The sequence below is a fragment of the Copadichromis virginalis genome, linkage group LG17 (assembly GCF_057382275.1).
Source record: "Copadichromis virginalis isolate Kocher_CV1m ecotype Utaka linkage group LG17, C_Virginalis_male_GT1.1, whole genome shotgun sequence".
Taxonomy (NCBI): domain Eukaryota; kingdom Metazoa; phylum Chordata; class Actinopteri; order Cichliformes; family Cichlidae; genus Copadichromis; species Copadichromis virginalis.
In genome coordinates, this window is record NC_140634.1 from 39,992,235 (window position 1) to 40,005,199 (window position 12,965).

The 12,965-nt window shown below is 48.4% G+C and overlaps 1 protein-coding gene across 3 annotated transcripts in view; it reads left to right on the forward strand.

The window, feature by feature from the left end:
- Window positions 1-12,965, forward strand: part of dennd1b (DENN/MADD domain containing 1B) — a 92,874-nt gene that overhangs the window by 46,761 nt on the left and 33,148 nt on the right. For all 3 annotated transcript variants that reach the window (XM_085437403.1, XM_085437404.1, XM_085437405.1), the window contains 5 exons: window positions 719-772; window positions 1,257-1,367; window positions 7,606-7,706; window positions 9,406-9,451; window positions 10,586-10,687. In XM_085437403.1, the coding sequence (XP_085293529.1) occupies window positions 719-772; window positions 1,257-1,367; window positions 7,606-7,706; window positions 9,406-9,451; window positions 10,586-10,687 (414 nt within the window). The remainder of the gene's footprint in view (window positions 1-718; window positions 773-1,256; window positions 1,368-7,605; window positions 7,707-9,405; window positions 9,452-10,585; window positions 10,688-12,965) is intronic.

A 12,965-nucleotide genomic window follows, 5' to 3' on the forward strand; every position in this document is an offset into this window, starting at 1 on the left:
GCTGGTGGTGGTGCGGGTGGGTGTCCGAGTTGCCGATTTCATTGTTGTGTTACTCCCAATGTAAATGACTGTTTAATGATGTAAAGAGTTGAAAGTTTTGATCCGTTCTAACCTGATTTGTCTCAGTGTGCGTTTCAGAGACTCTAACCTGTGAACGAAGAGCTGCAACAGATGGTTGAGTCGAAGGCCTCAGAGAAGCGCAGCTGTACTTCCAGGAGAGTGTGTGTGTGAGACGCACAACAGTGTGTTTCACCTGGTGGTTTGTCTACCTCCAAACAGCACCTCTCTCAGGCCTCTTTGATCTGAACACTGAACCTGCCCTGCTCTCCCAAAGTGAGACAGGCAGCCCTGTGATCCTCTAAACAACCCGTGCGCGAGAGTGCGCGTCTGCGCCGAGTCGTGCACGCGCGCTCTCCGCGAGCCTTTTTAACGCTTAAATAAAGACTCCGTTTTCCACCGGAGACATCACCCCAGTCGGTGTCTACGGGGAGCTGAGCTGCTATTGAGTTTCTCTGTTCTGTAGGCCTGATAAAAGCATTGCCACAGTTCAGACACCAGCTCAGCAATTCATATAGACAGAGCTGAAGATGAGCCATAAATCATAGAACAAAGTGAACGGCCTTTTTCTCTCCCTCTTCCCCTCGTTCTCTCCTGCGTGAGCGCCGTGCCTCGCTCGTGACCTTCCCTCTTCTTTCTCCTCATGTTTGTGTTTTCGCAGCACTCCTACTTCATCGCCCCGGATATCAATGGACTGCCAACTATCCCTGAGAGTGTAAGTATGCGTGGAAAAGAAAAGGAAGAAGAGATAAAGAGAAATCCCTGTATTCTGGGAACATCTTTGCCTCTAATCGTTTTTAATCAGATACACATGTCACTCTTTGAAATGATTGCATCACGCTCTTGTATCAGCTTTAGCTCCTGCGGTGCTTCTGCTTCTAATGTCAAGGTTCACAGACTGGCATGGCTGTCGGTAGATTCAAACTGAGCTCGCGTCCTTTGTTGATTTCTGCATTCAAATCTCAGCTCGAAGCGTTAAGGCGGGGACTTACAGCTACGTGCCATCACGTTGGCTCTGTGTAAGGGATGCAGTTAGCACAAGTTTGCCAAGTTTCCCAAACAGTGTGTGCAATCGTACAAGTCCAACTGCTGCGTTTCCTCTGGCTTCAGTCTGCAGCGTTGGCGCTTTACTGCAAACGAGTTGTGCCAGGACAGTTTGTTACCAACCTGAATGTCCTCCTGTTCTTGTCCATCTCCAGAGAAACCTGACCGAGTACTTTGTGGCCGTGGACATCAACAACATGCTCCAGCTCTACGCCAGCATGCTGCACGAACGCCGCATCATCATTACCTCAAGCAAGCTTAGCACTGTGAGTCCCACCCGTCAGACGCTCGACAAACACTCGGTCTTTGTGCTTTTCTGTTTTTAATTCGAGCTGAGGTGGAGCTTTCAGCCGGCGTGTGCGCACGTGTGGGGCTGTCGATGCCTTGGTGTGGAGCTCTAACACCCTCGTTATAAAGTATGTGGCTGAAGCATAGATTGAACATGAGTCCCTTCATCAATATTCCAGCAGGACATCAAACCCTAACAAGTATGCTGAGAATATTTATCTGACACTTTGCTGCTTATGTGGGGAGATCTGTCGACCCCTCCGCCCCCGCCCGGTCTGACGGGCAGCCCACGATAAAGCTGGATTATTTGCGTCCTATAATGGGGAACGCATTGATGTCCACAGAGGCGGGCTGGATTCTCTCACAAAACTTAAACTCGCTGCCTGTTTGCACGAGGGAGGAAATCTCTCATTCCAGCCTCTCTCCGTTATCCTCGCTGCTGATGAGGCCAAACGTTTATGAGGCGGGAGAGGGAAGTGATGTCATCCTAGTCCTATCTGCATCCGCGGCGTTGCTGGTCCTGCCACCTTTGCAGAACACTTAGCAGCCGCAGGGGCCCACGCCTGGCGTTTTGGGCGCTGGAGGGAACAGTTCCCAAGGTCTCCCACAGGAGCTATAATCAGGAAGACCTGTGAAAATGACTCAGCCCCTTAGAGGATTTCACCTGTCTCCCCTCAGCTCCTCAGACCAGCAGCACCTGTGCTGGAGATCCAAGCAGCACACGGTGCAGTGACAGGAGCGGTGCATGATGTAAATGATCAGACTCAAGGGTGAGACTGTTTTTATTTCAGCAGGAATACTTGGGGGAGGGGAGGGGTTTATTTTTTCCCTGTCTGTGATTTACAGTCCTCTGCTGCCCGAAGACAAATCTCAGCTTGTTTTTCTAACAAATATATGCCGACAGGATATTTTAAGAGCCTCCACGTCAGACCTTTACCTCCGTGAGCCTTTTATCCTCTGCAATTCTTCATCCACTCATCTATCCATCCATCTTCCTCGGGGAGAGGTGTTTTGGTTTGGTAGCGTTATATGTCAGGAACTGCAGCACAAAAGTATTTTCACATCTCCGCTGGGATTACGAGCAGGCCCGGTGTTATTACTGCTCCTGTGATGCGTTGTTTTTGTTGTTGGGCAGATTGACCCGCGAGTTCAAGCGGAAATGGCTGCCGCCATTCTCGAAGCCGCGTATCTGAGCGTATGTGTACTTAACTTGAAAGCGCTCCGGCTCGTTATCCGGTTCCCCGTCTTGTGATCGAATATGTTACTGGATGAGAGAATTATAATTTATGTCAGAGTTCGTCCAAATGTTGGCTAAAGTGAGCGTCGGCAGCCACTGGATGGACAGCCAGTGTTTCTCCAGTCTGCTTGCTACAGATAGAAGATGTATGAGAGAAAGTATTGTTAGTGACATCGTTAGTACCATCCAGCTGCTTTTCACCACCTCCGCCTGTCCAGCATCTCAACCGAGCAGAGTGAGACGGGGAATAGAAACACACACACACACGCTCAGAGATGTGCTGCATTTATTCTGCCTGCTCGAGGTGCTGCCTGTGTTAAAGCCCCCGGTGAACCCAGCGTGTCAGTCTGTCGGTACATGGCTGCCGCGTCTCGCAAGCAGCCAAAAGCAAAGGAATAAATCATGATCGTACAACAATGCGTCAGTTGACTTATTGCTGCTTCGTGACCAGAGGTGAATGGTGCCGCTGTTTTCTTTTTTGTTTTTTGTTTAAAAAGAAAAAAAAGCCAGTCGCGGTGGCGCAGGGGCGGGAGCCAGCCGTGCGTGCAGCCTTGTCATAGGCCCGTATAATAGGGCTGCATCGGCCCTTCCTCTAACTAGTCAGCTGGGAGGACCCCCTCTGAGTCTTTCATATGCCGAGGCCCCCCAGCTCTGCAGCCCAGCCTCTGCCCTGCCTATCGCCCAAATTCACACCGCCCCGACCCCGGCACTGGCTGACAGCAGCCCTCTCATCAGGCTGTCAGGCCTATGCTAACAAGGAGCTATCCATCCAGCGTGCCCTGGAGTGCCAGCTGCCTCTCTGTTTCCAGCCTTTTCCTCTGTTCCTTCCCCGTCTCTCTTTCTCCCACTTCTCTCGGCGTCTCTCCCCCCTCGCTCTCTGTCTTAGTAATTCTTTCTCTCTGACATATTATTTTCTGTCCATCTGTCTCTCACTCTCTCCCGCTACACCTCTCTTTCTCTCTGACTTTGCCTGCCTCTTCCTGGGAGTCTTAATGTGTCTGTCTGCTGTTGGGCAACTGCAGAACATCAAGACATCCTCCCCCCTCCTCCCCCACCTTGTCCTCGATAGACTCGTCTCTGCCGTGTGTCTTAAGGCGCGTGTCGTCGCTGCGACGGTGCGTGCACATGTGCGTGCAGAGGGTGTTCAGAGCGTCGGCTTCTTTTTTTTAAGCATGCATCTGTTTGTGCGCGTCGTCTGCGCTCACAGGTGTTTGTACCTTATGCCTTATGTCTTCCTGTGAGGGACTGTGTGGGAGGCCTGGCGTTGGCTGCTGCCTGCGTTGTCCTGCGTGCCCTCTCTACCCCCCCCGCCACCTACCTGTTTGTGGCATGCTTGCGTCGTACAGAGCCTGACACCGGCGTTTGTCAACAGAGGGAAAAGCAGAGCGTGGGTAATTGGTGACTACTCCGGAGAGGAGAGGGAAAGGCTAACACAGCAATACAATGACAGGGAGGTGGGGGGGGATGAGGGAGAGGTGGCAGGGGACAGAAGGACAGCAGGAGGAGAGGAGGAAACGGAATAAGTAATGGAGACTTGGGATGAAAACAGGATTGAATTTGGAGAGCGCGCAGGGACAAAGTTGGAAGGAGAGGCTGCGAGTGTTTCAGGCCGGTGTGAGGAGGTCAAGAGCGGCCGTGTCGATTCCTCCTGTCAAACTGAATTAGGTCGCCCGCAGCAGCGGTTATTCTTGCTGCGTTTAAACCAGAGAGCAGCTGGTTAAAGGCTCGGCGACCGTCATAGGACCTCGTTAAGTGCGATCGTAGCAGCATTGTTTGTGCCTCATGTCAATCTGCTCAGGTGAAGAATAATGGGAAGGGTATGGCAGAGCGCTGATGTCTCGAGCGGGTCTGGACTTAATTGAAGGGCGGCGCTGCTGTTCGGTCATGAAAACACAGTTTGGATGCAAAATTGAGGTTTATTTATCTAAACGTTCTCGATTCAGTGAAAAAGTGGCAAATAAAATATGTGTAAATACAAAAACTCCCCTTTTCTATTCTGCTGCTGATGGATCGCCAGGAAACAAAGGATCACATCAAACCTCATTATTGATAAACTGCTTCATTCCTGAGTTTATGGCGTCGACTTTGAGTTGCAAATTTTCTTCCTCTTCCATCTTCTCCAACCTTCACCTCCTCCTCTGTATCTCTCGATCCCTCTCTTTTCGGTCTGTCCTTCCTTTAGTCTCACTGAATGGATCTGGGAAGACCCGTGTTAGTATGGACACTTTCTGTCTCGGCTACAGCGCACTAAAAAGCTCTCAGGGCAGAACCAAAGACCTTGACTGCTTTTTGAAGCAGGCTGTCGCTGTATAATCGGTTAGCTTCCCTCAGAGGAAGGGGCAACACACACACATGCACAGTGTGTAGGAGGCAGGCAGCCCCTCATTACCGGGCATAGCCCTGGTCCCCGAGGACTGGACCCAGCACCTAATCCTGTATTTGTTCTTGGGGACTGTATCTGTGATTCTCCATTGAATGGAATATTAAGCACCAGGTCTTTTGTGGAGCGTGTAAGCCATTTGGCTCCACTCATCTATTATTTATCAGCCTGGCAAATATTTTATCAGCCTTAGCCTCTCATGGCCCACTCTCATGTGAAGCCCCCCTATAAATGAAGAAAAAAAAACAGGGGTATCTTTTTTTTTTCTTTTTCAATTTATCCTCCTTTTACTTTTTGCCTCATTTGTTCTAAAACCAGGACAAGGACACGGCCGTGTGTATTAGGCTGAATTAGAGAAGCAAATATGTGAAGTATTCCTCTGGAGTTCCCTTCGAGTTACCTTATCTAAGGCGCGCTGCCGCTTCCACCGCTTTGGAGATAGCACATAAATGAAAAGTGAAATCTAGATTTGCTTTATAAATCATTATCTTAGTTTCAGACTCCCTTCTCGGCCGACTCCCCCAAGCCAGCCACCCAGCCTGGGAAGAAGAGAAGCGCAGAGAGATACTCCTGTTTTCACTTTCAACCTGAGAGTAAATCATGCCGGTTGGGGGGCTCACCTTGAGGCTTGGTGGAGATAATTGGAGTTGGTTAGCGAGGTGTTCTGAGCCATTACCTCCTGGTACCAGCGAATGGCTGGGGCTTGTCTCTCACTCCCAGAGGAGGGATACAGTAGCCTGTTGGCTCTGCGCTTCGCGTGCGTGCGCGCACATGCATGCACACGTGGCACGTGTACACATGCGTGCGTGCACAACCGCAGCCAGATCGGTGACCTTTCCCGATCGCAATTTTAATGGCCCCTCAGCATCGTAGGGCGTGAGAGTTCTGATCGTCACTTTTCCACCAAGTGCTTCACTTTCATACATTAATATTCATAGCATTGATTTATTTTCAGAATTAACTAAAAAAACAGGAAAATAAAAACCCCAAACTGTTTGCCAGGGAATTAATCCTGACAGGAGCGTGGCATTGTTGTTTTATTTGAAGACAGCAGGAAGCAGAAATATGCATATGCAGATACACAGAGCAAGACACCAATTAAATGTTGATTAAGTCTTAACTATTGTGGGACTGCGTGTATGAGAGATTGCAGAGAGACAATTAAAACGAAACGGAAAAAAGAAAAGACGTTGGCTTTTTTTTTTTTTCCTGGCCAAACACACACGCTGGGAGGGAAACACACACACACACACACACACACACACACACACACACACACACACACACACACAGGCTTTCTGTTGTGAGCTTTTCAGATGTCCGGGCTTGATCTTTGGGTGGATTCAGAGGGGTGGGGCCCCTCTCTCTCTCTGGCAGCGGTGGTTTTCAGCCGCCGAGCTCGCCCGCTTTTGGCCGGTCAATTGTGACACTGCGTGTGTCAGCGAGCAGGGGGTCTCCTGGCAGTTGCGCGCGTGTGCGTCTGATAGCGTGTGTCCGCTTCACACATTGACTGTGAAGCTGCAGCAGTATAACAGCGGCTGCTGCTCCGGGGTCCCGGCGGTATTGGCCTAGCCCGCAGTCTCTCTTGGCTAACTCATGTTTCATTCTTTGGCAATTTGCCCTAATGAAGTCCCGCAGGAGCCCCTCAGACCTCTGTTCTCTTTCCATATTTAATCATGTTATTTTAATCTGGGGGATGAGCTAACGCCTGTGTGTGTGTGTGTGTGTGTGTGTGTGTGTGCGCGCGCTGCAGGTCATTACTGTAGCTCGGTTTCATGTGATGAGATGTCAAGAGGGAGATGCTGGCTTTAAGACAATGGAAGACAATGACTTTAGTTCTGGGTGTAATATTGGTTTGACAGTGTAAAAAGCTCCTTTGAAAAGCAGTGTCATCTTCACGTGATTGCTCCTCATCATTTGTTTAAAAAAGAGGTTAATTATTCCGTCTTTTCCCTTTTAATTTCCCAGTCATCGTGGTCGGGGTAATTCAGATTTTTATGGCTACTGTCAGACTGTTTTGGCTTTCTTTTGTTGCTTTTGTGCAGGTCACAGCACAATCCCGACTTACTGACACTGATTGAAAAAGAGTTTAATAATGAACTCTGACTCTTTAAAAAAAATGGGGTCAGAATCAGTGTTTTAAAGTAATGACTCGTAATGGCCAGGTGCAATAGCAGCAAAACGTGTTTGCTCTAATGACCCTGGACAAGTAAATCGATACGGAGACGGCGCTGGATGCGTGTTGGCTGCTTTCCTTAGATCAATCTTTTTAATAGTTTTCTTTTCACATCAGTCGTCTCTGCTTTCTCTGTCACGAGGTCGGAGGCGGGCCCTGTCAGCGGGCTCGGCCATCAGAAACGGACGAGGATGTGTTCGCATGAAACGACTGCATGTTTGGTTTATATTAAAGGACATAACAGCGTGTGGGCGGGGCCACTGTAGTCATTTTTTTAAAAGTAATTTATTACTTAAAATTACTTTCACCAAGAGCACAAATCAGAGTCTCCAAACTGTTCTGCCTTTTCATGAATTTTATGTTGTTGCTCAAAGTTTTTCCTTTTGAATCCCTCCTCCTCACATCTTCTCTCTCTTCCTGTAGTTAACGGCGTGTGTCCACGGCGCCGCCGCTTTGCTCTTTCCCATGTACTGGCAGCACATCTTCATCCCTGTGCTGCCCCCGCATCTTCTGGACTACTGCTGGTAAGGCTGACCACCTCTGCAGCACACACGCAGCAAACACCACGAGCATCAGCATCACCAGTGTTTTCTCTCCAGCGCACACGTGTGCAGACGTGCACGCACGGCACGTCGCGCTCTGCCACTAAAAGTGCAGACACTCGTGTTCACACCTTCTCCCACCCATTCTTCATGTTCTTGCGATTCCTCTTGTGGCGCGACTTCTCACGTGTGGCTTCCTCGACATAATGAACGGCCCCGATCACCGGGCTCCATATTTCATGCCGGCGCCGCCGCGCTCTCATCATCTGGGCTCTCTCAGGGTTTCATTACCAGCGATCCAACGCAGATCCGACAAATCTGGACGGACTTGACTGAAACTGGATGCGGAGCGAGAGTCGCGGCTCGTCTGAACGTCAGATCTGAACGCGTGAAAGCGTTTGCAGCGCGGTTACGTTTGTCCAGCGCTTCACCATCAGCCACATTTGGCTTGAAGAAGCTATAAATCACTGACAGTGAAATATGATTTTCAACACTCTGCAAAGACTCATCATTATCTTATTCAATCACAGCGGTGTCCTCATGCGCTGATTAGATAATGCAATTACATTAGATGTGTGCATGTGTGTGCATGAGCGTCTCTGCCCATGCCTGTGCGTCTACTGTTTGTGTAACTGGATCTGCGTAAATGTCGAACATTCATAAAACAGCATCCAGGCCTGCTGCTTGTTTTTCAGTTGCTTTAAGCTGATTACAAGCCTGTGGCTGCTGAATCATTCTGGCCAGGAACACGCTGACCCCAAACTATCCGATTATTACCGCCTCTGTAAACCTCATCGTAAAAACGGTTTCTATTATTTGACTGTTTTTGTTGATTTTATTCCTCGTGCTGATGGGGAGCGGTCCGTGATTCAACTTTTCCTTTCCGCAAACTTTGAAAACGAAGATATATATCACACCAAATGAGGACGACATGATAATAACCCCGAAAAACCAAACACTTTATTTTTTTTGTTGTTTTTGAAAATAAAAATAAAACTCTGCCCTTTAACTTTCTGAGGGAATAATTCTTTCTGCACTTCCTGAAACTATCAGTCGACTCGGAGAGAAACCGAGCCTTAAATGTTGCACTGATGCTTGTTGTTTTATACTTTTGTTATTAACCAGTAAGTTTTGCATTTCTGCCAGTATAAGTCGGTGTGTTATTTTTAAACTGTTCTTGTTTAATCTTTTATTCAGTCTCAATCAGCGATGTAAGGAAGGCGAGAACACATTTTGTGCTTTTACCTGCTTTTAAGAATAAATCCTGTAACATGAGATTAGTTTGTGCTGCTGCAGTTAATCTGATGCTGTTGGGAAATAATCACAAACCTTACAGTGAGTAGAAAATGTGCTGCCTGTGCCTGTCAGCTGGGTTCAATTAAATATAGTTGTCAGTACATGCAGCAGTGTCAACTGTAATTATTTTAACGATTAGTGACCGTTGTTATTTTTAGCGATACGTGATTACCACTGTTCTTAATCATTTTAAGTCAGGCCTTCACATTTCAGCACATGTAACCCTGAAATGTATTCAGATTACATTTATGGAATACAAAGAAACTAATTTCCACAGCTGTGATTTTTTTATTTCAAAGACTCGTGTCATCGCTGAAGTGTCCTCCGTGAATGTTTCCTCCGTGTAAGCGTCTGATCTCACAGGTCTCACTCTTTCTGTCCACAGCGCCCCTATGCCGTACTTTGTGGGAGTTCATCTCAGTCTGCTCGAGGTATGTTCGAAAGTCTTTAGCATTTTCAGTAGATTTGAATGTTACGTGTTCATTTTGTAGATGGTTTTCATTTGAGTGTTTCAATAAGATTTGACAGCTATATTTTCTTCTCTTTTCACTTCCTCTGCTGCTTTCGTGCTTCCTTAAAGCAAACGTACACAGAAGCCCAAGAAAGCATCTGCAAACAAAGAGCTTTCTTACTTCATTGTGTTGTTTGGGGGGCAAGTCATCAGCAGCACTGCTGCTTTGTGTGAATGCATGTTGCAAAAACACACACGCTTACACTTGTGTGCAAGTGTTAGTATGTAGGTGTGTGTGTTTGTGCAGATGCATATGTTCTAATGCACACGTGTGTGTGTGTGATATTTGTCTGACAGTTGCGGCAGTGGCAGTATTTATCACACTCTGCATCCGTGACAGACCTTCTTTCCGCCACTACATAATTAGTCCAGATCAGCATGTGAGCCTCCGCTGCACAGGCTGTCACAAAAGTGACAAACTAGAAATTCACACACAACGCTGCCCCCCCCACCCGCCGTCCCCGCACACACACCTGCCTGCATCCTGCACCACACTGAAATAATTGTTGAATTTGTCGCCATCAGGATGCGTGCGGCACGCCGCAGCATCACGGTGTTGTTATTGATGCGTGAGGTTTTTGGTGCTGTGGAAAATGTTCGCGCGGTCCAAATGTTTTCTCTCGGTGCCATTCTTCATTTCGCCAGCTCGCGTCTGCGCGCGCGTTACCGTAAACACGTTCTAATCATTTTTCTCCCCCACGCGCCATTTTTCATCCTTAATCGTAAAGGAGTGTGATAACTGTGCAGCTTTAACCGCGGCTGCTGGATGTTCATGTTCCCGGGGCTTCAGGACAGAAATAACTTTGTCTCCCGGGAAACGCACCTGGGCCACACTGCGGGTTTAAAATCGTGGCGTCGTTTCACAATTTAATAATTCCACAAATACAAATATTTATTATGTTGAAAGATGTCAGATGCACAGGAAGTCTCCAGCACAACCATCATTAAGAAAAAGAATAAATGATCGCTCTGAGTGTATGTGTATACACTTGTGAAATAATAATGATGAGAATATCTACGCTGCTGCACTAACGTCGCCCTTTTCCTCCCGTAGAGAGTGCGCAGTCGATCGCTGGAGGACGTGGTCATCCTGAACGTGGATACAAACACCCTGGAGAGCCCTTTCGACGACCTGCACAACCTCCCGAGTGACGTGGTGAGACCAACGCGCAGCTTTTATTGCTACATCGCACACACACACACACACACGCAGTAATCTCACGTGCACACGCGCATGGCAAGAAAACTAAGGCGCACACACATCCAGAAACTTGTCAGAGTACGGCTCTGTCCCCTCCCCGCATCATTAATGACTGCAGCACTGGCTCCTCAGACTGCGGCTGTCTAAAGTAAACTCCCGTCGCGTCGTATGACGCTGGAAGGCAAACAGCATTCCCCGACCATCAGAGGCTTGTGGGAAAATGTGAAACTCCCTTCCCTTCATCTCCATCCATTCTAATCATTATTTCACAAAGTCTTGCGTTTCTGCCTGCCCACTGGCACGTTTCTGAGGAGGAGAGATAGGAGGAGGCAGAGAAAAGAACAGGCAGAGATGGGTGATTTTGTGGGGGGAGAGAGTGGGAAGAAAGGGGCCAATTACCAGAGTGGGCAGTGAAGCCACCTGCCAGCGCGTCGTCTCTTTAATTAACGGAGCGCCGACGCCGGTCAGTGCTACGGGAAGCATCACCGTGGCGTCGGGGTCACTCGCACACACCGGTCTTTGTGGTGTTTGTTTAGCTCTTCTTCACGGTGTGTGTTTAAAGCTCCGCCGTGAGACTGCGAGGCCCCGCCGAGGCTGCGGACGCTCTTTTACCCACGCTGCTAACAGTATATGCTCGGGCTCCACCGCCTACGGGACTCCTGTCCCAGCAGCAGGACATAATTTCATCCACTGCCCAGCAGACTCCAGACCTGCTCGCACTCCCACACTTCTCTGGTTCTCCTGGTTTAGCGCTGCTCAGCCTACTATGACTGCTAGCGTGTGTGAATGCCTCTTTACTGTGTGCACCGATCTCTTTTACACTTTCTGCCAGCTCTCTCGCCCGTTTGCCTGCCTGACTGCTGGAGTTTCATGGCACCTGTCTGCCTTCTTGTCTCCCTCCCTCGCAGCGCTTCCCGCCTGCCTGGACGTTTCCCGCAGCCGCTGTTTGCTTCTCTGCCTGTCTGGCTACCTTCTTCTCACTTCCTGCCTGCTTGCTTTTCTGCACCCAGGGACCGAATCCCTAAATTAAATTGCAAACTGAGTTTGTCATAAAAAAGAGTCGGGGCTTTTGAAGGCGACAGAAGCGGAGAGAGAAGCCTTTGTCTTTGCCGTGTGATAAATTAAGTGGCAGGCTCGCAGGCTTTTTTGCTTTGATCCCCACTCGCCATTTTTCCTGACTAATGACAGAACATAGCCTGCACATCACGTCGAATTACACCACCTGAAACGGAAACTTTGCTGGCATTAATATATTTATCGTAACAAATTGTTGTTGTTTTTATTCCCGTTCATTTCCCCCTCCTGTCTCCTCTCATCTCTTCGCGGAGGTTAGCAGATTAATAACAAAGCGAGCAGGTACTAATTGAGTGGAATTCCAGGTCTCTTGTTAGTTTGCTTGTTAGTGATGAGGACACGCCACATGGCATTTGATGTTTGTGTTTACACAAAAGGAGGCATTGTGCAGTTTGTCAAAGTGAGGCCTGAAATCTTGATTAATGCTGAGCGATTCTCTGCCTGGGCTGAGCTGCCGAGCTATGAAAGGCGCTCCTGGTTTCTCGGCGGTTCTCGCTGTAACGCTCGGGTTTATTCGGCGTGAAGCCCAACGATTATTTCACTTTGTGTGAATATATAAAAGCATCAAATGGATTCAGAGGCCACGGGCGGTTCTTCTGCGCGTACGACTAAAAACACCCCGATGTTGATTTAAGGAAACCTTTGGAGATCCGTTTAATTGTGGCGGCGCGAGCACATGTGGACTCCATTACGAGGATCTGCTGACCAGTGGCCGAGCTTTTAGCGGGTTCAGAGTTCACAGTTGTCCCGAATTAGTGTCTGTCTTTCAGACGGGACCCCTGCTCCAGCTCCGCCCCCTTAATGGTCTTTTCCCGCAACTTCACACATAATATTTTAGATTTATTGACTATTACGAACGCTACCACGCCAGTAGCGGTTCCGTTTAGCAGCGAGAAGGAAAGATCTGACTGAGAGTAATTGGTAAGGATGCCGCCAACGTTTGAGGGCAACTCTTGATTTTTATTGTTTTTAAATTGGAAACGTCACATTAATCAAAGATTCAGAATTAATTTCTTTTTGTCTTTTTTGTTTTTATTTGGAACATGAAGGATATCTGAAGCGTGGCGGTCCACAGCAAAGCCGTGTGTTTGTTTGTTGACTGTTGTTTTTAAATAAAAGGCCTGATATTATCAGACAAATGGAGCCTACAGTGCTCTGG